Source organism: Dendropsophus ebraccatus, chromosome 14 (assembly GCF_027789765.1).
Source record: "Dendropsophus ebraccatus isolate aDenEbr1 chromosome 14, aDenEbr1.pat, whole genome shotgun sequence".
Lineage (NCBI taxonomy): Eukaryota > Metazoa > Chordata > Amphibia > Anura > Hylidae > Dendropsophus > Dendropsophus ebraccatus.
The window spans coordinates 68,529,356-68,555,087 of NC_091467.1; the positions used below are offsets into that span (position 1 = coordinate 68,529,356).

At 48.0% G+C, this 25,732-nt stretch overlaps 1 protein-coding gene and 1 long non-coding RNA gene across 2 annotated transcripts in view; both read right to left on the minus strand.

Annotated features, from left to right (window-relative positions):
- Nucleotides 1-9,103, minus strand: part of LOC138771915 (phosphatidylinositol 4,5-bisphosphate 3-kinase catalytic subunit delta isoform-like) — a 55,471-nt gene extending 46,368 nt beyond the window's left edge. Inside the window, exon 1 of the mRNA XM_069951917.1 lies at nucleotides 6,712-9,103. Within this exon, the coding sequence (XP_069808018.1) occupies nucleotides 6,712-9,103 (2,392 nt within the window). The remainder of the gene's footprint in view (nucleotides 1-6,711) is intronic.
- Nucleotides 9,104-17,949: 8,846 nt separating this feature from the next.
- Nucleotides 17,950-24,486, minus strand: LOC138772847 (uncharacterized). Its single transcript, XR_011359835.1, has 4 exons — nucleotides 24,205-24,486; nucleotides 23,931-23,959; nucleotides 19,533-19,678; nucleotides 17,950-18,092 (listed from the first exon to the last, which is right to left on the minus strand). It is a non-coding gene; the product is annotated as an uncharacterized lncRNA (long non-coding RNA).
- Nucleotides 24,487-25,732: the final 1,246 nt, after the last annotated feature.

Genomic DNA, 25,732 nt, shown 5'->3' on the forward strand with positions numbered 1-25,732 from the left:
CTCTCTCCCCCCGGCCTCCCCCCTTGGCTCTCTCTCCTCTTACGGGCTTTCCCATTGTCTCTTTCTCCCCCCCCCCTCACTCTCTCCCCCCGGCCTCCCCCCCTTGGCTCTCTCCTCTTCCGGACTTTCCCCTTGTCTCTCTCTCTCTTTCTCTTCCCCCCTCCTCAATCTCTCCCCCTTGGCTCTCTCTCTCTTTCTCTTCCCCCCTCCTCACTCTCTCCCCCTTGGCTCTCTCTCTCTTTCTCTTCCCCCCTCCTCACTCTCTCCCCCCGGCCTCCCCCTTTGGCTCTCTCTCCTCTCCCGTCCTTTACCCTTGGCTCTCCCCCCCCCCCCCCTCCTCACTCTCTCCCCCGGCCTCCCCCCTTGGCTCTCTCTCTCGTTCTCTCCCCCACTCCTCACTCTCTCCCCCCGGCCTCCCCCTTTGGCTCTCTCTACTCTCCCGTCCTTTACCCTTGGCTCTCTTCCCCCCCCCCCCCTCCTCGCTCTCTCCCTCCGGCCTCCCCCCTTGGCTCTCTCTCCTCTTCCGGACTTTCCCCTTGTCTACCCCCCCCCCCCCCACTATCTCTCCCTGGCCTCCCCCCCTTGTATCTCTCTCCCCTTCTCCTTATTCCCCCCCCCTCACTCTCTCCCCTCCGGACTCCCCCCTTGGCTCTCTTTCCCCCCCCTGGCCACCCGGCCAGCATATTTACAAGACACCAGGACGTGGTGCAGTGAGACCGCAGGACATCGGGATGTGCAGCGGGACGTCGGTGTGTTGGGATTTGTGTCAGGATGTGTGTCGGTGCGAGGGGATCTTCGTCTGTGCATCAATGCGGTGCGGACGTGGGGCCATGGAACAGTGTGTCTGCTGACAAGATCCACGAGGGGATTAGGTGAGTGGGGGGGGGGCTGGGTCAGGTGGGTGGTTAGCGGCCTTACTTTTGGTGGTGCCTTACTTTTAGGGGGTGCCTTATTTTCGGGGGAATTCCTTATTTTAGGCTAGTTGATAGGATAGTGGGGGTGTCTTCTTATAGGTGGATGTCCTATTTTCGTGGAAACACAGTAATATAAAACAACCATAATACACTAACTTACCCATCAACTAAAGTAAATGCATATATTTATTATTTATGGGGGGCAAGCGCTGTGAGAGATATGGACTCCACGTGGCAGCCCCTCTCACAGCGCTTGCGCTGCATAAAAAAGAAATCCCGGGTGCTGGCTGTAGACCCATAACGCACTGACATAGTAGCCTAGAAGAGGCTTGACCGCATCAGTGCACGGCACTACTCCAGATGAGACAACGTATGCACAGTCTGCTGATGACAACAGTGATGGCACAACCTACTTGCCGGGCGTGTGACAGAGAGGAGGGGGGTGGAGAAGAAGGAAGGAGAGGCGTAGCATGGACGCCCTAGGCCACACCTCATTGACTGATTGACTGTTGTGGGACAAGGATAGTTTTTTAGGCAAACCAAGACAAATTGTTGAATGGATGACCAGGAAGAACTTCAGATGAGCAGACTAATGGTACCAGCATTTTCTTTCTTTTTATTTTTTTCAGAAAGTTTGGTTTCAGAAAGTTATATAGATTTGTAATTAACTTCTATTTAAAATCTCAAGTCTTCCCATACTTGTCAGCTGCTGTATGTCCTGCAGGAAGTGGTGTATTCTCTCCAGTCTGACACAGTGCTCTCTGCTGTCCATGTCAGGAACTGTCCAGAGCAGGAGAGGTTTTCTATGGAGATTTGCTGCTGCTCTGGACAGTTCCTGACATGGACAGAGGTGGCAGCAGAGAGCACTGTGTCACAATGGTAAGAATACACCACTTCCTGCAGGACATACAGCAGCTTGTAAGTACTGAAAGACTGGAGATTTTTAAATAGAAGTAAATTACAAATCTATATAACTTTTTGAAACCAGTTGATTTGGAAGAAAAAGATTTTCGCCGGAGTTCCACTTTAAGAAATTCACACTGAACATAGCAATATAAGTATGTTTTATATTGCCACTTGTAGTGTAAATGGTTTGTCACTGAACTACAGAAAAACAAAAACAAACAAAAAAAACCTTGTTATAATGAGAAAGACTGTTTGCACTCGTTCCCTCCCTTGGGTCAGCATGAAGTGTCATCTTGGAGGAAAATGTCAAGTTACTTAGAGAAAATATTCCAATCCATTGTCGACAAGCAAAACTATGACGAGTTATCACAAAAATAGGTACAAAAAGTACATGAGCAATATAAGGTAATGAAGCAGTAATGCAGGAGAAAGTTCAAGTGTGAAATCTTACAAACATCTGAGTTTTATGTCCTTTGTCCAGAGTTATCAGTAAAAATGGTAGATAAAGGAGTCTTTTTGAGTGAATTGCTGAGGTGGCGGTGGATGTTCTTCAAAGCATCAATATGGACGTTTCTTGTAGCTCTTCAATTAGTAGTCCCCCATCTACCTAAACCACTGGCCTTATAGACCATTTGAAGAGTGAAGTTATATATTTTTATGGCCAAACATGGTTAAACCTACTACAGCTTTACCCCCAAAAAGGGTATTTTGGCCTAGCTGGACATGTAGTACCATAAGGTGACCAGCTTGACCAATCCACTTGGAGCTATGCCAAAATACATTACCCACATGCTGCCATGAAGACCTGCTGATATAAGGATTTCCACTTATCCACCATTCACAAAATTACTAGGTGAAAGTTTGACCCTATACCCAGTGTAAGACGAGAGACGAAATGATACTGAAAACCACTATATACTTAATTTGAGATATTTTGTATCCACTAATGGCAAAGTCAGTGTGGTCCATTCAGTCATTAAGGAGGTTAGGTGTCATATATGGGATTAACTGTTATTAGTTTATACAAACTGATTTTGAATTCCCCTTCAGCTATGGCTATAGAAGCATTTAAAAAAAATCCCCAGTGGGTCTGTGAATGGTTTAATACTTCACTATACTACTACTACTACTACTACTACTACTACTACTACTACTAATAATAATAATAATAATAATAATAATAATAATAATAATATATTGGCACTGATGTTAAAAAGATAATTTCCCAGTGCTTGGAGCAATACACTACATGGTTTAAATTGCCACATAGTGACAGCTTCCATGAATCCTAGTGTACATGTGTGTCTGATGCAATGGGCAAAGAAAACCAATCAAACAGGCGCTAAAATGTTACTGCAAAATAATACTGATTGGCTATGATATTGAATGGTACAACTGCAATCTGTTACACAGAAGAAGGCTGCATATGTCTGCAGTTGCTGTGTATACCTGCAATGGTTGTGTATAACTGGTTGTGTAGTTTCCTGTACTATTTCTATAAGCTCTGTGTAACACAGCCAGTCCTCAGGCTCTGTGTGCTCTTCCTGCTTTCTCTCCCTCACATCTTCCTCTAGTGTAATGTGCACATCTTGGTCATCACCAGTCTTTGGTGGCACTGCAATGATTTTTTAGCCCCCTCTCCATCTGCACAATGCATAGAAGCCACACTCACCGCCAGCAGGGGAATACCTGCTCATAATGATTAAGCATGATGTGTTAATGTGTCTCCTTAGAGAGTCCAACAAATTACTGTACATAATTTCAAAGGTCTGGTAATGCTCTATGGTGGATGGATAATACACTGTTATGGGGGAACTGTAGATAATACACTGTTATGGGGGATGTGTAGATGACACTGTTATGGGGGATGTGTAGATGATACTGTTATGGGGGATGTGTAGATGACACTGTTATGGGGGGGTGTAGATGGCACTGTTATGGGGGATGTGTAGATGGCACTGTTATGGGGGATCTGTAGATGACACTTATGGGGGATCTGTAGATGACACTGTTATGGGGGATCTGTAGATGACACTGTTATGGGGAATCTGTAGATGACACTGTTATGGGGGATCTGTAGATGACACTGTTATGGGGAATCTGTAGATGACACTGTTATGGGGGATGTATAGATGACACTGTTATGGGGGATGTGTAGATGACACTGTTATGGGGGATGTGTAGATGACACTGTTATGGGGGATCTGTATATGACACTGTTATGGGGGATGTGTAAATGGCACTGTTATGGGGGATGTGTAGATGACACTGTTATGGGGATCTGTAGATGACACTGTTATGGGAGACCTGTAGATGGCACTGTTATGGGGGATGTGTAGATGACACTGTTATGGGGATCTGTAGATGACACTGTTATGGGGGATGTGTAGATGACACTGTTATGGGGGATGTGTAGATGACACTGTTATGGGGATCTGTAGATGACACTGTTATGGGGGATGTGTAGATGACACTGTTATGCGGGATCTGTAGGTGACACTGTTATGGGGGATCTGTAGGTGACACTGTTATGGGGGATCTGTAGGTGACACTGTTATAGGGCATCTGTAGGTGACACTGTTATGGGGGATCTGTAGGTGACACTGTTATATGGGATCTGTAGGTGACACTGTTATAGGGGATCTGTAGGTGACACTGTTATGGAGGATGTGTAGATGACACTGTTATACGTATTGTATAATATACAAATGCTATCTATTATTTAGTAATGGGATGAAATATGAAACAACCTGTGGACTGTTATGTGATGTTACTGGCAGGATGTGGCCATATTCATTAAATGTTAAAAAACCTTTTCATCATGGACATTTAGGTGACACCTTTTGTCCAAGTGACCACAGAACACAATGTGCTGATCTCTTCTACTTTATTGGTTGGGAGACATGGAGGGAAGGGAAATCCTGGAGAGAGAATTTCATAATAAAGTGAGAATAAGTTTTCATTAGAATCATCAGGGAGGGGCCTTCACTCCATCTTTTATTTTAACTCTTATTTTATTAAGTTTTTGGTTTTGCAGAAATAAGGGTTACAGACATATCAGCAGAAACATTATGAGAGCACTCAAAGCATACAATGAATTAAAGGGACCAACAGTCCAATGGAGAGCCCTGAGCTGTGGGAACCGGATAGCGTCCATAGGGCTCTGCTGCCGTGTATGCATAACTCAGGAGTTCCAAATGAAATGCTCAAACTACTGCAAAAACATATATACATATATTCTCAGCATAATACCAGAAAACCAGAAAATAATACATGGCAACCATATAGAAACTGAGGTAGAAAGAAAAGGGTGGACAAACTAGACTAACACAGACAACAAACACAGGGGGTAATACAAAAGGGAACAGACAGAGTCAAGTGATGTACACAGAAAAGGACAGGCACTTCAGGAATGAGAGGCCTCTATCGTCATTAAACATACAAGGTGTGACCACAGAGCCCTCATTGCAGGAGAGAAAGAAAGTCGGGTGAGCTCTCAAAGAGGATCCATGGGGTCCATAGCTTAGATGCGTGTTCCATGCGATCCTGCACCTCGGCTACCAATTCCTCCGCCCTCTGTATGGCCCGTAACTCTTTATGCCACTCAGACAGCGAAGGAACCACTACCGTTTTCCAGTGGCGTGGAATGACAGACTTAGCTGCAGCTAGTATGTGTCGGAGCATGCTCTTTTTCTGTGAGGCAAGGGTGCCAGGTAGTAGGGAGAGGAGAGCAATCTGTGGGGTGTGTGGAATCGTTTTGCCTGCGTACTTTTCATAGATGGTAAAGACTCCTTCCCAAAAGCGTTGAAGCAGGGGACACTCCCACCAAATATGGAGAAGGGAGCCCTCCCCACTATGACATCTCCAGCACCTATCGGACACCTCTGGATACATGCGATGCAACAAAGTCGGACACCGATACCAACGAGATAGAATTTTATAATTCTTTTCCTTGGAGTGTGAGTCGAGGGACAGCCCATGTGAGAAGGAGCATATTTTTAGTTCGTCCTCCGGAGTAAAGGTGACACATAGGTCCCTCTCCCAGGCGGAGAAAAAGGGCGGTCTATCAGTGTTGCTCAGGGCAAGAAGAAGAGCATACAATCTGGACAGTGTGCCCGACTCACCCCCCGAGGACAGAATCCAATCATCCAGTTCCGTGAGTTCCGGGCTCGTAGGAAGACCCACCGAGGAAGCATGGAGAAAGGAACAGAGCTGATTGTAAGCAAACCAGGACAAGGTTCTATCGGGACATTGTGCCTGCAAGTCAGGTAGAGTTGGAATCTTAGAGGCTATCAGGAGTTGATGTAACCTAGGAGAGTCGCCTACCCGCCAAACCAGAAATGTAGAATGTGTCATACCGGGCCCGAAAGCCGGATTAGCAAACAAGGGGGTCATCGGTCCTGGGCGATAAGAAATTGCATGCCGAGCCACCCACAGGTCCCACACACAAAATACATGCTTAGCCAGGTATGGCCAACCCTGAACACAGTCCCGATCCGTCTGTATGAGCCAGGGCGAAGTGGCCAAAGTCAGAGGTGCTAAGGTCTCCTCGAGAGTCACCCATCGTTTTGTGGTCGAGTTATGGGACCAGTCAATTATCCTGGACATAACGGCCGCAGCATGATACAGGCGGAGGTCCGGTAGTCCCGTCCCCCCCCCCGCGATTTATGCTTAGTAAGGAGCTTGGCACTCAACCGTGCCCTAGTATTGCCCCACACGTATCTGGCAAAAGCACGTTGAAGCTGTCTAAAGTAAGAAACCGGGACATGAATTGGTACTGTCTGAAAGACATAGAGAAAGCGCGGTAATACATCCATTTTAATGACGTTCATCCGACCAAACCAAGAAAGGAAGGTACGGTGGTATGATTGGAGCATGTGTAATGTCTTACTCTGCAGTGGGAGATAGTTCAGCGGAAACAGCAACTCCAAGCGTGAGGGGATCTGAATTCCCAAGTAGGTAATACTCTCCTTCTGCCACTTGAAGGAAAAATTCTCCTGCAGCAGCGAAAGCTCATGAGGGGTCAGTGAGATGTTGAGACCCTCGGTTTTGGAAAGGTTCACCCTAAAGTTGCTGAGTCCGCCAAACCGCTCAAACTCCTTGAGGACTGCCGGGAGAGTTATGTGTGGGCGAGTAACATATAAGAGCAGGTCATCGGCATAGAGCGCCAGTTTATGATGATCACCCCTTACCTCTATGCCTGTCACGTCGGGATTATTGCGTAGCGCTACAGCAAGATGTTCCATCGTGATGATGTAGAGCAACGGTGATAAAGGGCACCCCTGTCTCGTGCCATTTTTAATTAGGAAGGCCTCCGACAGGGATCCATTAGTCCTGACCCTGGCCGAAGGGGAAGAGTACAGGGCCATAACTCTGGTGATGAAGTCGGACCCCAGACCCATCTGGGTCAGGGATGCAACCAAGAACTGCCAACGGACCCTGTCGAAGGCCTTCTCTGCATCAACCGAGAGAAGACAAGACCCGGTGGAGGTAGCGGCAGCATGAGCTATCAGCGTGATAGTGCGCAATGTGTTATCCCGCCCCTCCCTCCCCGGGACAAAACCGACTTGATCATAATTTATGGTCTGGGGGATAATCGTATTCAGTCTAGTAGCCAGGACCTTTGAGTACAACTTAATATCACAATTGATGAGCGAAATCGGTCTGTAGCTACTACACTGAGACGGATCCTTCCCTGCCTTAGGTAAAACCACAATGTGCGCCTCCAGGGCTTGCTTCGGGAACCCATTAACCGCCGAGATGGAGTTGAATACCCGTGTCATAAAGGGGAGCAGCCGCTCCTTAAACATTTTAAAAAACCCCGCCGTATACCCATCCGGGCCCAGGCTCTTTCCATTTTTCAGCGCCGTGATAGCTGCCCCTAATTCCCCCTCACCAAAGGGAGAATCCAAATCGTCCTTAGCCTCCTGATTCACCCTCGGCAAAGCCGTGGCCTCAACGTAGTCCCGTATCTTCCCTTCCAGAGTGCGCGCGGGGAGATCAGAATAACGCCCAACCAGGGCATAGAGGGAGCTGTAATAGTTTCTAAATTCAGCGGCAATCAGCCGGGGATCATGAACTTGTGCTCCCGCGCGGTCTCTAAGGAAAGGGACATACGTAGGACCCGTGCAAGGATGTAGATATCGGGCCAAGGCCCTACCACATTTGTTAGCGTTGGCATAAAGATAGCCCTGGTACCTACTCTTCTGATTATTATCAATAGTGGTGATGCAGGTTTTAAGTTGTGTCCTAACCTCTGCCAGCTGTTGCAACAATAGTGGATCTGATGTTCGCTTATGGTGTTTTGACAGGTTGTCTAGAGTACTAAGCAACGCCCTAATCTTAGCTGTGCGTTCCCTTTTCAGCCGGGAGCCCTGCTGAATACAGATTCCCCTTACCACACATTTTAGTGCCTCCCACTGCAGAGGGAGGGGGGTCAAATCATGCTCATGAACTCTTAGAAATTCCGCTATAGCTTTCTCTATCTCTGACTTACAAACCAGGTCCTTCAGCAGCGACTCATTGAGTCGCCATGTCCATTCAGTAGGAACGCCGCCCGGCACAGCCACAGAAAGAAACACAGGACAGTGATCCGACCAGAGTGCTGTGCCTATGGATGCGCTCGGAGAATGAACCAGAGCATTATGAGAGAGGAACAGCATGTCTATCCGACTGTGGGAAGCATGGGCGGGGGAATAGTAGGAATAGTCTCTGTCCGTCGGGTGCAGAATCCTCCATACATCCACTAATCTATAAGTACGGAGGGTATTTGCCACCGAGGTCACAACCGATTTAGGGACGACCGACCTCCCCGTCGAAGTGTCCAAGAGTGGGTCTAGGGTCAAGTTACAGTCGCCCCCCAGGATCAATATACCCTCTAGGAACGTGTCAACCTCTAAAAGTATGTCACTGAGAACCCTGCCCTGGCCCGAATTAGGGAGGTAAATAGAACCCACCGTGTATAAGGTGGAAGCTATACGTATTTTAGCAAAAGCGTACCGACCATTTTTGTCCACGAATGTATCCAGAAGGTCGTGCGGAAGTGATCTGTGGATGGCTATAGATACCCCCTTAGACTTTGCCTCCGGGTTGGTGCTATGTAGCCAGTAGGTGTAATGTCGATTCTGCAGCCGAGGTACATGGTCCGCACGGAAATGAGTCTCCTGTAGTAAAAGAATTTGAACATGTTGTTTATGCATAGAATATGTTATGTGAGATCGCTTCGCAGGCTCATTAAGGCCACGTACATTGAATGAGGCCACTTTGAGTGACACCGGAGCCATACTGGCATGAGGTCCAAAGACCAGGGGGGAGGACAGGAACACAGGGGAGAGGAGGGGGACACACAGACAGACAAGGACACCGAGAAACAAATACGAACAAAACACCATAGAAACAAGGGCTTCACAGAAGAAACCCTGTAACTGTAGAGATCTAGACTCTACAGAAAGAAAGAGGTAATTACCAACCAGCGCTCAACGCGCTAACCTATAAATGGAACCTGACTAGCACTGACAAGAGCGGCTCCCGCCGCGAGGTAAACATTAGTGAGTAAACTGATTACCATATCCATCCCCCCAATGAACAAGAAAATAAGTACAGATAGTGACCACAAAAGACAGAACAAACGGGTCATATAAAGACTATGTAACGGGCACCCAGCACTAAGATTCTACAGCCAGGGGCCGCAAAAGAGAGAGGAAAAAAAAAATAAAAAAAATGTATATCACATATGCATCATATTGAGAACAAGAGAATACAACAAACTCAAGCTGTAATCGTATAACGTGACAGCGAGGTAAAGTAGTGGCCACACATCCTTCTCAACCTTCAGCCCCCAAATTATTGGTCGGTGGCAGGTTAGCATATCCTGCATCAGGCATGGCCGGGACCAGAGACCACTCTGGTAGTCGCACTTCAGGTAATCCCAGGGCCTGTAGGAAATGAGGAACATCTGCAGGATCTTTGAGGATGTGGCGCTTGCCACCTTGCCTGACCACCAGCTGGAACGGGAACCCCCACATGTAGGGTATCTCTCGGTCACGCAGCATCTCCAGCACAGGACGCAGTGCACGGCGCTGAGACAAAGTATGCCGGGAAAGATCCTGTAGCAGGGTTAAAGAGGCACCATCAAAGTCAATGGATCCTTCCCCCCTAGCTGCCCGCATGATCTCCTCTTTTATGGAATAATAGTGGAGTCGACATATGACATCACGTGGTCTGTTAGGATCAGAGCTGACCGGGCCCAAGGCTCTATGGGCTCTGTCGATTTCCAATTCCTTAGATACCGGGCGTTTGAGGATAGAGCTGAACACCCCTTGCAGGGTAGGGATTAAGTCCACTGTTTTAGTCGCCTCGGGCAGACCCCGTATCCTAATATTGTTGCGCCTGCTCCTATTTTCGTTGTCATCGTGCAGGCGATACAGCTGAGCAATGTGATAATCATGCGCATCCACACGGGTCACAGCCTCCTCTAATTGCACAGAAACAGCAGCATGGTCTGCAGCTAACTCCTCCACCTTAGCATCAGTGGTTTGGATGGCTGTTCTAATAGATGTGAGCTCTTGTTTATAGGAGTTTTCAAGCCGCTGCACAAAATGTTCCAGCTCCTGCCGTGTGGGCAGTGATTTCATGTACTCCTGCCAGTCCCATGGCGGGGATGTCTGTGAGGGAGACTGGGTGAGGGCTGGGGTAGACCCTGGTGCTGTGAGGCCACCATGAGCAGGGAGGGAAGGAGACGCCATGTGCTCTGGGGAAAATGGCGCCGCCGCCACAGACAGCGTGCTGCTGCTGACTGCCTCCACCACAGGGGAAGCTCTTGGAGGAGTCTCCCCGCCACTCACCCTCGCCGGATCAATCCCGGAGTTCGCCGCTGCCACCGCACTGCCCGTAGCTGACCTTGGGCCCTTTTGCTTGCCCCGGGGCGCTTCCTGCACGTCCGCCCGACCGCCCCTCACTTCCGGCGGGGGAGCCCGCGGCCGCGCTCCGGCCTGAATAAAGGTGTCCAGGCTGCTCTGTCGGGGCGCCGAACGGAGACACCGGGTGCCTGCTTGTGTCTGCCGCCCGTTCCTGCTCATGTGGCCACCAGAAGAGCGAGTTGCAGGAGGGATGGAGCGGTGTAACGGAGCCTCGCGGCGGGAGCACTGCAGCTCTGCGTCCTCACTCCTCCATCGCTAGGCCACGCCCCCTTCACTCCATCTTTTAGCGTGACATAGCATCCATAGCGGGACTGGAAGGCAAAAATAGGGATAAAAGGTTACTTATTAGCTATTAATATTTTAACATTGATTTCTTCATTACAACGTAACCTAAAAACAGAACCGGAGCAAAGCTCTGACTTAGCATAGATCCCAGACTAGATCCTAAAAAGTTATATATACATTAGACCTTTAGGCTACAAACCCACTTGGCGGGTCTGCAGCGAGTCCCCTCGCTGCGTATTTGCAGCGAGACTCGCTGCAGATCCCGGCCCTATACTTTTAATGGTAGACAAACACGCAGCAGGGATGTACATCCCTGCTGCGAGTTTGTCTGCAGCCCACCCCATTAACCCCGCCCGATGTTCCCGATGTCTTCAGCAAGCCGGAGCGGGGACCAGTTGAAGTATATGCTCCAGCCAGCCGCCCACAGCCCCGGCCGCCCGATCGCCCCCCCGCAGCACCGATCGCACGCCCCCCCCGCAGCACCGATCGCAACCCCCCCCCACCGCAGCACCGATCGCTTGCACGCCCACCCCAATCGCACCCCCCGGTGCTGCGGGGGGGCGATTGGGGGGGCGTGCAATCGGTGCTGCGGGGGGGGGCGATTGGGCGGCCGGGGCTGCGGGCGGCTGGCTGGAGCATATACTTCACCTGGTCCCCGCTCCGGCTTGCTGAAGACATCGGGAACCGCCGGAGCCAGGATCAGGAGAAGTATCAGCTCCGGCGGCCGAGGGGGTTAATGGGATGGGCTGCAGACAAACTCGCAGCAGGGATGTACATCCCTGCTGCATGTTTGTCTGCCATTAAAAGTATAGGGCCGGGATCTGCAGCGAGTCTCGCTGCGAATACGCAGTGAGGGGACTCGCTGCAGACCCGCCAAGTGGGTTTGTAGCCTAAAGTTATACACCCCCCCCAGTGTGTGGTTATACACTCCCAGTGTGTGGTGGTCGTATTCCGTGCCCAACCGCCGGGGTGATGTTAGGTCAGTGGTTGGAATATAGCTCAGCCAGTGATGGTACAGTTGTGACACCAGTGCTAACTTAGCACACAGGTGTGATGGTACACCTGCTTTGTTTAGTGGCTGGCTATATTGATCCCCAATGGTCGGTGACCTGCTGGGTTGTGATGGGTCCCATAGGCTCTTATCACGGTGGTCTAGAGTGGGGAGAGGACCCACCTGGACTGTCGGTATCGCCACCCACAGAAAGGGCAAAATTACCCAAGGATGGTGTAGTCAGTATGTGTAAGTGCTGATACAATGATCACTGAGTCCCAGTAGAACAAATAAAGTGGTTTTACTGAAAGTCTCTTACAATACAGGATAGCTTTTCAAACAGTGACTTCTGAGATACAGACTTGAACTCACTTAATCTGTGCTGTGAGATGTTAAAGTGCTGAGGTAGAGTAGCAGTACTGGTTTAGTGCTGAGAAGAGTAGAGGAGTTTTGATTAGTTAAGAGGAGTTTGTCGGGAGAGTCCCAATTAATGTAGTAATGTGCTGTAGTAATGTACCCGTGTTACGGCCTTACTGTCACTATACCACCTTCTGCCCTGCAGTGTTGGGTTACCCGTCCTATGAGGGTGACATAAGCCCCAGACTTTGTTACCTGGGCAAAGCTAAGTGTATAAGGGTGTCCCGGTTTCACCTGCGCTGCGAGATAAAGTACGTAGACCTTTAGATGGTTGCTTTGCTCTATCTGGGTCAGTTCCCCTGTCCTAGGATACCACCCTGCATTGTTAAGAGAGGTTCTCGGCGTGGGCTGGGGTAATCTCTGACTTGTCCTCCTTTAGTTGCTTAGCACTGCATAGTGTCTCTGTAGCTATAGCTGCCTGTGGTTTTAACCGAGTGTGCACCCTTAAAGGGGTGGTTCAGCAAAAAAAAAAAAAAAAAAAAAATCTTTTAAATCAACTACTGTCTGAAAGTGCCAGAGATTTGTAATTTACTTTTATAAAAAAAATCATCTTCCAGTACTTATCAGCTGCTGTATGTCCTTCAGGAAGTGGTGTATTCTTTCCAGGATGACACAGTGCCTTCTGCTGCCACCTCTGTCCATATCAGGAACTGTCCAGAGCAGCAGCAAAGCCCCGTAGAAAACCTTTCCTGCTCTCCAGACTGAAAAAAATACACCACTTCCGGCAGGACATACAGCAGCTGATAAGTACTGGAAGACTTGAGGTTTTTGAATAGAAGTAAATTACAAATCTCAGGCAGTTTCAAGGTGACACAAAGAGAGAACTAACTATTACATGGTGTCACAAAAGGAGAACTAACTACTACATGGTGGCACAAAGGGAGACCTAACTACTACATGGTGGCACAAAGGGAGACCTAACTACTACATGGTGGCAGAAAGGAAGAATTAATTACTACATTGTGGCACAAATGGAGACCTAACTGCTACATGGGGGACTACAAAGTGAATGACTTCAATAAGAGAAGGTGCCTACTGTGAGTTACCACTGCCATATATTTCATTTTGGGAAAATGATACAATGATACTTGATACAATCGGACACTCCTGAAATTGTATTAATCTATAAATTCAGTGCGTTTATTTGTATAATGTGAGATATAAGCCTATAAGCTGCCAACAAAATGCCAGCGCTTCTCAATAGCCTAGAGAACTCTATTCCCTCTACATGTTGGAGGGGCTCAGCTAGTATTGTGTATGATACAGGAATATTGGACCCTTTTAGGACTAGGTCTCCGCCACATCGATGTCCTCCCACTGACCCCCAAACAGGTTTAGACTGCCCCACGGGGGAACAGGGGAATCCTCCGGTAGGCCCTACCCCTTAGTGGGCCAGGATGACATATAATCCCCCTGCACATGCCTGTGAGTTATGTGCACTCCCCTTCCTATATGTAGACCTGCTATCAAGTTACTAGCCATAAGCTAGCATTGCCGGTCACATACACAGCCTTGTGCAAAGTCGCTATAGTAATGTGAAAGATTTGGTGCCGGTTATAACTGGTGTTTGTAGGGTGGGCCCCTAGAATCAAATTCCCTGATGGGTCCAAGGTGCCCCAGCCCGACACTACCCCAAATCATGTTTCATTTACTTATTGCTACAGCCGGTCTAGATGGTGAAATCCTTGCACTCTCACACAATCCTAGTGTCCTGCAGCCACTTCTGCCCTGGTAAAAACTAATATAAAAAGAAAAAATGAAAAGACAATGGGGGAGATTTATTAAATATGGTGTAAAGTGAAACTGGCTCAGTTGCCCCTAGCAACCAATCAGATTCCACCTTTCATTTTAGTAAGAGTCTGTGAGGAATGAAAGGTGGAATCTGATTGGTTGCTAGGGGCGACTGAGCCAGTTTCACTTTACACCATGTTTGATAAATCTTTCCCAATATATCCAAATTCTACCCACCTTTGTAAGAGAAGTCAGCGAAAAATTTTCTTTACAGGTTGTGTGTCGAATAAATCACTGAAGTAATCAAATCTAAGTTCGTGTTCGTCCTATATTTAAATGGAAATAAAATGTTATCCGCAAAAGAGAAATAGTCTGTCCGAGTTAAACATCTAGGGACACCATCTTATTTCAGAAACAGAAGGTAAAATGACGACATATCCAGATACCCAACAAGTAGTGGACGAAGGGACCCGTCTTTTAGGCTGGAACATGTCCACCATCATGAAAGCCGCCATAATGGATCAAGCACAGTTTTTACTGGGAAGGTGTCAATCGCCACAATCAGATGTACGGCAGAAAAGTTCAATGCAGAAAGCTGCTTTGTGTTCAGCACCACGGACAACACATTAACACGTCCAATAGCTATGCATCACAGGGAACGTTCCTGGTTGTTTCTGTATTGATAATTTTTAAATATCATTTAAATATTGCAAGTCTGATTGTGTCTTCTTTTACATGACCACCTTCCCAATGGGAGAAGAACTTTCTCTTGATCCAGTATGGCAGCTTTCAAAGTGGCGGCCCTGTTCCAGACATAGCCTTATAGATAGGCCCCTTCCCCCATTAATTGCTGGCGTGTTCACATATGGCATTTTCTCTTTTGTTTCTTAAATAAAAGGGTGTCCTAAAGCTTTTGAAACTTTAGAAAGTCTTGTACTACCTGCTATGGGGTCAATGGTGCAAAGGAGCAACTTAGTGTACAGAAACTGCCCAGTCCAAAAATCCGCAATGAGTGAGCTCTATGTTCTGATTTCTCTTGTGGATGGCTCTATATACAAACAATATCTACTGTGACAGATGCTGCACTATATATACAAAGTAGTTGTCTTCAGGTACCAAGGCTGAGTTTGTTATCCAGCCCATTCCAGGATTGGAGAGAGAGAAGGACAACAGTTATACACAAGGAAAACAGAATGTAGAATGGGGTTCCTACTGCACCATCCCACTCATAGGGACAGGGCTCCATTCTTTCTTTACCTGTTACCCAGCAATAGAGATACATGATGAAATGTTATCTAAATGGAGCCACCACTAGGGGGAGCTAACTGCATATGTATGTATACAGTGCAGACATGTATACTTACAGGGAGAGGGGTGGTGGGGTTGGGTAGCGTACGTCCTAGATGGTCGCGGGGTTTTTCCTGAGCTGCAACTGTAAAGCAGAAAATAAAGCAGTGGTCATTATAGTATATATAATATCTAATGTATATAATATCCTGACAGCTCTTTATCAGTTTACAGTTTTACCTGTCTTTGGGAAAGCTGGGTTACAGCTAATATGACTTATAAACCACAGTAGCCTATCAGCCTAACCATCCAGCTATATGGAGGCAAGAGGATAACTAGGTTGTTCTGGAGCCTGGGAAAGCTGGGTGACTGGCAGGAGAAGGGGCTCCCAACAATAATGGAGACACTTACCAAAGAAGCTGGAGAAGACCCCAAGGAGGAGAACGGTGATGGCCTTCATGGCGGAGATGAGTGGATATAACTCAGCTCAGCCGCACATACCCTGCACCGGGTGATGCCGCCGTATATATACAGCCAGGATACAGCGCAGGTTGGGGAGGTGGCATTATATTGTTGTTGTACAATTTTCCTCGTATGATGTTTGTGTTATGTAAATGATGTCACGTTCTATCATCTCCAGATTACATGTATACTGTATATACTGCTCCGCAGCTTCAGAGCAAAGAGAAATGTCAGGATTGTTGGCAATTTAAATCTTTAACCCCTTAAGGACCAGGCACCAATTCTCATTTTTGCGGTTTCTTTTTTTCCTCCTCGCCTTCTAAGAGCTATAACTCTTTTATTTTTCCAGCTACTGAGCCATGTGAGGTCTTGATTTTTACAGGAGTAGTTGTACTTTGTAATGGGTTCTTTCAATCTACCGTACCATGTATGATGGAACCCCCAAAATATCATTTATGGGGTCAATTTGGGGTAAAAAAAAATGCAATTCCCCCAAATTTGGGGTGGTTCCGTGTTTACATAGTGCACTTTACGATAAAACTGACGTGATATCTTTATTCTATAGGTCAGTCTGAAAACAGTGATATGCAGGATATCTAACTTTTCTAATCTTTTACTATTTTTTATTAACAGTAAAAAATATTTTCCAAATAAGTATGATTACAATGGTCCTATTGTGACTCTTATAACGCTTTTATTTTTTCTCCCACAGGGCTGTATGGGGTGTTGTTTTTTGCGCCACATCCTCTAGTTTTTTTCAACATTACATTTATGTAGATCGGACGTATTGATCACTTTTTATAAATTTTTTTTATATATATAATGTAATAAAAAAAAAAAACAGCAAACTTGGTGCTTTTTAGTGCTTTTTGTTCACGCCATTTACCGTGCTTGAATAATTTTGATTTATTTTAATAGATCAGACAATTACGCACATTACGGCATGTAATATTATATATATGTACATTATATGTTTATTTATTTTTTATTATTTATGTGTGTTTTATTTATAAAATAGGAAGAGGGGTGATTTAGACTTTAGATTTAGACACACTGTTATGGAGGATCTGTAGATGACACTGTTATGGGGGATGTGTAGATGACACTGTTATGGGGGATGTGTAGATGACACTGTTATGGGGGATGTGTAGATGATACTGTTATGGGGGATGTGTAGATGACACTGTTATGGGGGATGTGTAGATGACACTGTTATGGGGGATGTGTAGATGACACTGTTATGGGGGATGTGTAGATGATACTGTTATGGGGGATGTGTAGATGACACTGTTATGGGGGGATGTGTAGATGACACTGTGTTATGGGGGGATCTGTAGATGACACTGTTATGGGGGATCTGTAGATGACAATGTTATGGGGGATGTGTAGATGACAATGTTATGGGGGATGTGTAGATGACAATGTTATGGGGGATGTGTAGATGACACTGTTATGGGGGATGTGTAGATGACACTGTTATGGGGGATCTGTAGATGACACTGTTATGGGGGATCTGTAGATGACACTGTTATGGGGGATGTGTAGATGACACTGTTATGGAGGATGTGTAGATGACACTGTTATGGGGGATCTGTAGATGACACTGTTATGGAGGATGTGTAGATGACACTGTTATGGAGGATGTGTAGATGACACTGTTATGGAGGATGTGTAGATAACACTGTTATGGGGGATCTGTAGATGACACTGTTATGGGGGATCTGTAGATGACACTGTTATGGAGGATGTGTAGATGACACTGTTATGGAGGATGTGTAGATGACACTTATGGGGGATCTGTAGATGACACTGTTATGGGGGATGTGTAGATGACACTGTTATGGGGGATCTGTAGTTGAAACTGTTAATAATATATTTTATATGGAGATGTGCTGTAATACCACACACAACCTGTAGACTATTGCAGCGCTGTTACTGGCAGGAAGCAGCCATATTTACCTAATTCTAGAAAACCGATATAACACAGACATTTCCATCACAGCCATAAACCAAGTGACCACAGAACACAATGTGCTGATCTCTTCTACTTTATTGGTTGTGAGACATGGAGGGAAGGGAAATCCTGGAGAGAGAATATGATGGGTCAGGAGAGAAGAGGAAGCAAATCATCAGAGGGGAAATCCATCCTGAGGACTGTCCTTATCCAAATCCATTGTTGGGCTGGAGGACAAAAATATAGATAGAATGTTAGTTTGGGTAGCCCTGGCCCCTTCATCACACCCTAAATAAAAATTGACCCCCAGAAACCTCCCTACCTCTTAATAAAGCTTTGGATACTCCTGGTGACGCTTCAGATGCCGATCCCGTTGCCGAGAAATTGTTGCCACTTGTCTTCCCGCCCATTATGCTGATCCGTCCACCATCAATAGGACATCAGACTCCTCTCTGCTCATTAGCATGATGAATGCAAAGATGAGCGGTATTGATTTCTCAGCAACAGGACTGGCCTCCACAGTGTCATTGGGAGGAGAGTTATAAAGTATACAGAGTTATTAAGTATGACAGAACAGAGAGGCATTTGTGTTGTCTTATTTCCTCTTTAGGGCAGTAGAGAACCTCAGCTTCCTGCCTCAGGCAGCTCAGTATCACTGTAACACTCTGGGGCACCAGCAGGACCTAAATATCTAAGATGGGGGGGGGGGGGGTTCACCTTTGGCGATCTACCTGCTACAAGAGACCACAATAAGGGAGCTCTATTTATTTAAAAGGGCAATTTATTTACAAGAGGAACGTACCTACAACAAGGAGGACCTTACAACTACAAAATGAACCTAACTACTATATAGTGGCACAAAGGAAGACATGCCTCATAAAAAAGAAACCTAACTACGACACATTGGCACAATTTGGGTCTAACTACTTTAAAGGAACACCTACCCACTGCATATGGTGGCACAAAGGAAGAACTAACTACTACATGGTGGCAGAAAGAGGGACCTAACTACTACATGGTGGCACTAAGGGAGAACTAACTACTACATGGTGGCACAAAGGGAGAACTAACTACCTAACTACTACATGGTGGCACAAAGAGGGACCTAGCTACTACATGGTGGCACAAAGAGGGACCTAGCTACTACATGGTGGCACAAAGGGGAATTAACTATTACATTGTGGCTCAAAGGAAGACCTAACCACTACATGGTGGCACAAAGGAAGACATGCCTCATACTACAACACATTGGCACAAAATGCCAAAGCTTCTCAATAGCCTTAAGAACTCCAAACCCTCTACATGTTGGAGGGGCTCTACTAGTATTAGTATAAGTATATTGTATACGATACAGGAATATTGGACCCTTTTAGGAGCAGGTCTCCACCACATCAGCGCCAGCCCCCCCCCCCCATCATATATAATACTTAATAATACCTAATAATATAATACTTAGTGCTACTATGTTATCTATACGTCCGGTCTAGGTGGTGAAATCCTTGCATTGTATCCCATCCTACTGTGTCCTGCTGCCACTTCTTCCCCTACTCTGTTCGGAGATTTTCCTCTTTGTTTAGTGATCTCTGAATGATTTTTTTTTTTTATCTATGTTCCTAAAGGCAAATAAAAAAAAGAAAAATCGAAAAGAAAATATATTTAGATCCTACCTGGAGAGAAATTAGCCAAAAATAGATGAAAAAATTTCTACCATTCCAGACCAAACGCTTCGGGTCTGGATTGGACTGAGATTTTTAGCAAGTATTTTATTGACGTCATCGATTTCAGGGATGGGTAGGTCGTTTTCGTGTTTCTCCTATATTTAAATAGAAGCAAAATATTGGAAACAAAGAAATATAGAAAATCTTGCATTACCTGCTAAGGGGTACTTGGTGCAGAGAGGCCAACCATAGAGTATAGACATTAGCTAAAGAAATGCTCAGCGTACAGCATCCAGCCATCCACAAGTGAGCGCCATGTTCTAGCTCTTTTTGTGGATGGCTGTATATACAAACAATATCTCCTGTTGCTGCATGTCACGGCCGCGGCGGCTTCCCGCGTTCCGGGTTGCCGCCGCGACCGCCTCCTGTCCCGTGCAGCCGCCGGGGTCCTTGTGTAGGGACCCGGCGCTGCTGCTGCTTCGGCCCCTGGGGCGCCTCACCTCTCCTCCGTGCATGTCGCGGTCTGTGCCGGCCGGCGCGCGCGTCCCCGCCGTCTCAGATTTAAAGGGGCAGTGCGCTCCTAATTGGTTAGTGTCACCAATCACTCCCCTATAAATCCCAGCATGCCCTGTCCTTAGTGTTGGAGCCTCTACATGCTTCCCATAGCGTTTGGCCCAGCTCCCTGTTGTTCCTGTGTCCTGTCCGTTACCTGGTCCCAAGTCCCTGTTCCTGAGTCCTGTCCGTTACCTGGTCCCAAGTCCCCGTTCCTGGTTCCTGTTTCCCTGTCACGCCACCTGTTCCCGTGTCCAGCCTGTCACGTGCTCTCTCATCTGCAGACTATTGCCTGTGCCATCTCCTGCCACGCCTCGCCTGCCGACACCAGCAACCAAGCCAGGGGTAGCGACCTGGGGGTCGCCTGCCGCAGCAAGTCCATCCCGCCTTGCGGCGGGCTCTGGTGAAAACCAGCGGCCCCTTAGACTCCGCTCCCTGGTGAGGTTTGTGCCATCGCTGGTGCCGGTCCAGTGGATCCACTACTCCGGGCATTACAGTAGGCTCCAACCATGGATCCCGGCGAGGTGCCTGATCTCCGTGACGTCGCCAGAGTGGTCGCGCAACAGGCTCAACAAATCCAGAAACAGTCTCAGCAGATCCAGCAACTCACTGCCGCCTTACAGCAGCAGACTACTGCCCAGCGCACACCACCTCCTGACGCTGCTTCTTCACTCCGACTGGCCCTCCCAAGCAAGTACTCTGGGGACTCTAAGTTGTGCAGAGGATTCCTGACTCAGTGCACCATGCACATTGAACTTTTGAGTAGTCAGTTTTCCACCGAGCGCTCTAAAGTGGCTTTCATCATCAGCCTATTAGAAGGTAGAGCCCTGGCCTGGGCCACGCCACTGTGGGACCGTGATGATCCTGTTGCTGCCAATCTCCGGGCCTTCCTATTCGAGTTTCGCTCCGTCTTTGAGGAACCTGCCCGTGCTTCTTCAGCCGAGACTGCTCTCCTCAACCTCTCTCAAGGCAGCTCCTCTGTTGGTGACTACGCCATCCAGTTCCGCACCCTGGCAGCTGAATTGGACTGGAACGAGGCCGCCCTATTGGCCACCTTCAAGAAGGGCCTGTCTAGTCGAGTGAGAGACGTGCTCGCTGCCCGAGACCTGCCTACCTCCCTGAACGAACTCATTCTACTGGCCACCCGAGTTGATACTCGTTTTTCGGAGAGGGAGGAGGAGGTTCGGCATGAACATTTACTAACCCGTTCCCGTCGCCATCCCCAGCTGGCGCCGGTTTTCCAGAATCCTGACCTTTCGATGTCCCAACCCTCTCCTGAGATTCCTATGCAGGTGGAACGGGCTCACCTGACGCCTGATGAAAGAATCCGGCGCCTGGAGCAGAATCTCTGTCTCTATTGCGGTGGTACCGATCACTTCCGGCTGGGATGTCCCCTACGTCCCCAAACATCCGGAGGATGCTCGCACCTAGGTCCGGTGGGACAGGTGTCCCTAGGTGCGAATGCCACCATTCCAAGTCTGTCTATGCCAGTTTCCATCCGGACTCCCTCAGGACGAAATCATCAGACTACTGCCTTCCTCGATTCTGGCTCAGCAGGCAGTTTTATTGCGGCAACATTGGTCCAAAGATGGCGGCTACCCGTGACCCGACTAGCCAGGCCCCTGACTATCTCCTCGGTCACGGGCGAAATTCTTACCGACCGTGTGTACTACCAGACCGCATCTTTAGTCCTCCAGGTGGGTCCTTTACATCAAGAAGAGATATCCTTCTACGTCCTGCCCCATTCTTCCCCCGCGGTCCTCCTGGGACTCCCGTGGCTACAAGGACATGCCCCTCAGCTGGACTGGAGAACCGGGGAGATTCTCAGTTGGGGTCAGGACTGTTCCCACCAGTGTCTCAAGTCACCTCAGACCAAGTGTACTATGTCATTTCCTGTCCCGGCCAAGCCTCTATCCGGCCTACCGGCAGAAGACCAAGACTCGGCGGATGCCTTCTCTGCCGAGGTGTACCCTCTCCCCGTACCCAAGACTAAGGTCGTGTCCTCTCACCACCGGAAGAACTTACAGAAGGTCCTCGTCCACAGACCCACAGTCCCTTGCCACGTTATACCGCCTGATCGCCTAGTACCAGTCGTCACCTCCACTCTTCAGAGAGTACCCCCCGGAAAGACTCATGTTCACCCTGCGCTTCGAAGAGGTATTTTGAAGTGGGGACATTCCTCGTTGGAGGCCGGGCACCCTGGAGTCCGTAAGACCGGCCAACGGATCTCTCGCCACTACTGGTGGCCCAGCCTATCCCAAGATGTCAAAGACTTTGTGGCTTCCTGTGCCATTTGCAGGCAAGAAAGAGGGGGAGGCCAAAGGGGGGGGGGGTACTGTCACGGCCGCGGCGGCTTCCCGCGTTCCGGGTTGCCGCCGCGACCGCCTCCTGTCCCGTGCAGCCGCCGGGGTCCTTGTGTAGGGACCCGGCGCTGCTGCTGCTTCGGCCCCTGGGGCGCCTCACCTCTCCCCCGTGCATGTCGCGGTCTGTGCCGGCCGGCGCGCGCGCCCCCGCCTCCTCGGGGGCGCGCGCGCCGGCTGTCTCAGATTTAAAGGGGCAGTGCGCTCCTAATTGGTTAGTGTCACCAATCACTCCCCTATAAATCCCAGCATGCCCTGTCCTTAGTGTTGGAGCCTCTACATGCTTCCCATAGCGTTTGGCCCAGCTCCCTGTTGTTCCTGTGTCCTGTCCGTTACCTGGTCCCAAGTCCCTGTTCCTGAGTCCTGTCCGTTACCTGGTCCCAAGTCCCCGTTCCTGGTTCCTGTTTCCCTGTCACGCCACCTGTTCCCGTGTCCAGCCTGTCACGTGCTCTCTCATCTGCAGACTATTGCCTGTGCCATCTCCTGCCACGCCTCGCCTGCCGACACCAGCAACCAAGCCAGGGGTAGCGACCTGGGGGTCGCCTGCCGCAGCAAGTCCATCCCGCCTTGCGGCGGGCTCTGGTGAAAACCAGCGGCCCCTTAGACTCCGCTCCCTGGTGAGGTTTGTGCCATCGCTGGTGCCGGTCCAGTGGATCCACTACTCCGGGCATTACACTGCACTATATACAAAGTAGTTGTGTTGAGGTACCAAGGCTGAATTTGTCATCACACACATTCTAGGATACAATAGAGAGAAGGACAACAGCTATATACTAGGGCCAATTTATCTCATGTTGGTTCTGAATGTAGAATGAGGTTCCTATTGCACCATACTACTCATAGGGCCCTATCAGACGAAGCGATAATCGGCCGAATTTGGCCAATTATTGCTCTGTGTAATAGAGACAAATATCAGCCAATGACAACGATCATTGCTTGATCGTTGATTTAGAGTTGGACCTAAAATTATTGGGTGCTGATGATTGCCCAAGCACCTAACACCTTACCTCTCCCTGATCCCGGTCTACTCTCCTGTGCTCCGTAGCTTCCCAGTCCCGGCAGCTGCAGCGCCTGAGCAGCCTGTCAGTTGGCCGCTCAGCCAATCACATGACAGGACCTGTAATTGGCTGAGCGGCCTGTCAGCTAACAGGATGCTCAGACGCCGCTGCTACAGGGATTGGGGGAAAACAGAAGAACAGGAGCGGGGAGAGGTAAGGTATTAGGTGTTTGGACAGGGGCTGCATGGACATTGCTTACAATGTCCATGCAGCCCTTACTGCCCGATTATCGGGCTGTCTAATAGGTCCAGTAAATAAGCATGTTGCACTTATTTACTAACATGATAGTCGGCTCGTGTAATAGGACCCATAGGGACAGGACTCCATTCTTCCTCTACCTGTTACTCAATGATGGAGATACATGATAAAATGTTATCTATATGGAACCACCACTAGGGGGAGCTAACTGCATATGTATGTGTACAGTGTGGACTTACAGGGTCGATGGGGCTTCCGTAAGCAGCAACTGTAAGCAGAAAATAAAGCAGAGGTCATTATAGTATATATAATTTCATTTTACATTTTATAGTCATATAAACTAATATGACTTCGATATATTAGTGTAGCTTTCTTATAAACCATAATGGTGTATTAACCTAAAATACAGCTATATGGAAGCAAGAGACATTGGATAACGAGGCTGTTCTGGAGCCTGGGAAAGCTGAATGACTGGCAGGAGAAGGGGCTCACAGCAATAATGGAGACACTTACCAAAGAAAGTGGCCAAGACCACGAGGATGAGAACGGTGATGGCCTTCATGGTGGAGATGAGTGGATATAACCTCAGCTCAGCCGCACATACCCTGCACCGGGTGATGCCGCTGTATATATATACAGCCAGGATACAATGGAGGTTGGGGAGTTGGCAAAAAGATAATGTCCTTCTCATAAATTCACACCTTCATGTTGTTTGCTTTATATTGTCTTGGGACAATTTTCCTCTTCTGATGATTGTGTTAGTTCTAGGTATGTAAATGATCTTGTGTTATCTCATTTACAAATATACCGGATTTTTGGCAATTTAAACCTTTAACGGGAAATAGAAGGTAGACATTGTTAGTGACTATAATAAGAGGAAATGGTTGATGATGTGGATGATGATGGTTGATGATGTGGATGATGATGGTTGATGATGTGTCTCCATAGATATAGAACAATCTTATTTCCCATCTGTCATTGCTGGGCTCCTCTAGTTACTCGAGGATCTTTCTAGGGCAGGGATGGGGAACCTTTGGCCCTCCAGCTGTTGCAAAACTACAATTCCCATCATGCCTGGACAGCCTGGACAGCGAAGCTTTGGCTGTCCAAGCATAATGGGAATTGTAGTTTTGCAACAGCTGGAGGGCTGAAGGCAGGGGCGGATTAACTTTACCATGGGCTGTTTACCAAGCTTGGGCCCCCCCCAACCCACTGTAACTATGGCAACACTAGCTTAAGTCTTTTTCCTCCATAATGCATCCTGTAAAGGACCTGTGGTGACATCATTGTCACATGATAAGGTCCTTCAATATATTCTTTAATGTTACTGCATTGTCTCCTGGCTGCAGTTTTGCCCTGATTTGTGCAAAATTGCGGCAAAAAGTAGCGATTTTTTTTGCAAATCATGACTGAACATAAGTCTATTTGGGGGGCCAAAGGCCCCTCGGGAGCTCAGGGCCCCGGGCTGCCGCCCGAAACAGACCTATTCTAATCCGCTACTGGTCGAAGGTTCCCCATCCCTGATCTAGGGCATCAGTGTTTTTGGGTAAAATTATGATCTCAAATAGTCACTGTTCATCCTGAAGGATACTGACTGCAACAAGTTTAGAAAAGAATCAATCATCTGCACCCACGTGGCCCCATAAATTTAATGTGGAGCTTCCATGATGGAGATCAGACCCTGACTCAATCAAAAACTTTTGACCTGTGCCTTTGACATGACAAGGCCAAGCATGGCCTTCACCTGATGTCTACTGTACTAAATAAATTAGCAGAACTACTTGGTGAGTGCCGGGTTCTTTCTACTACTTACAATGTCAGAGGTAACATCATCTAGTTGTGATTGAGGTGACCCACATTCTTACTTGCAGATGACTCGGTACAGGTGTTTAATATACATTACCCCTTCCTTTGCCCAGAGGTGTAGCTTGGTTTTCTTGCACTATGAATAAAGCTGACTTGTTCCACCCCCAACCCCGATTTGACACTGAGCTGGACTAGACAGTAGCTGTCTGACACCAAGTACCAGGCATGGATTCAT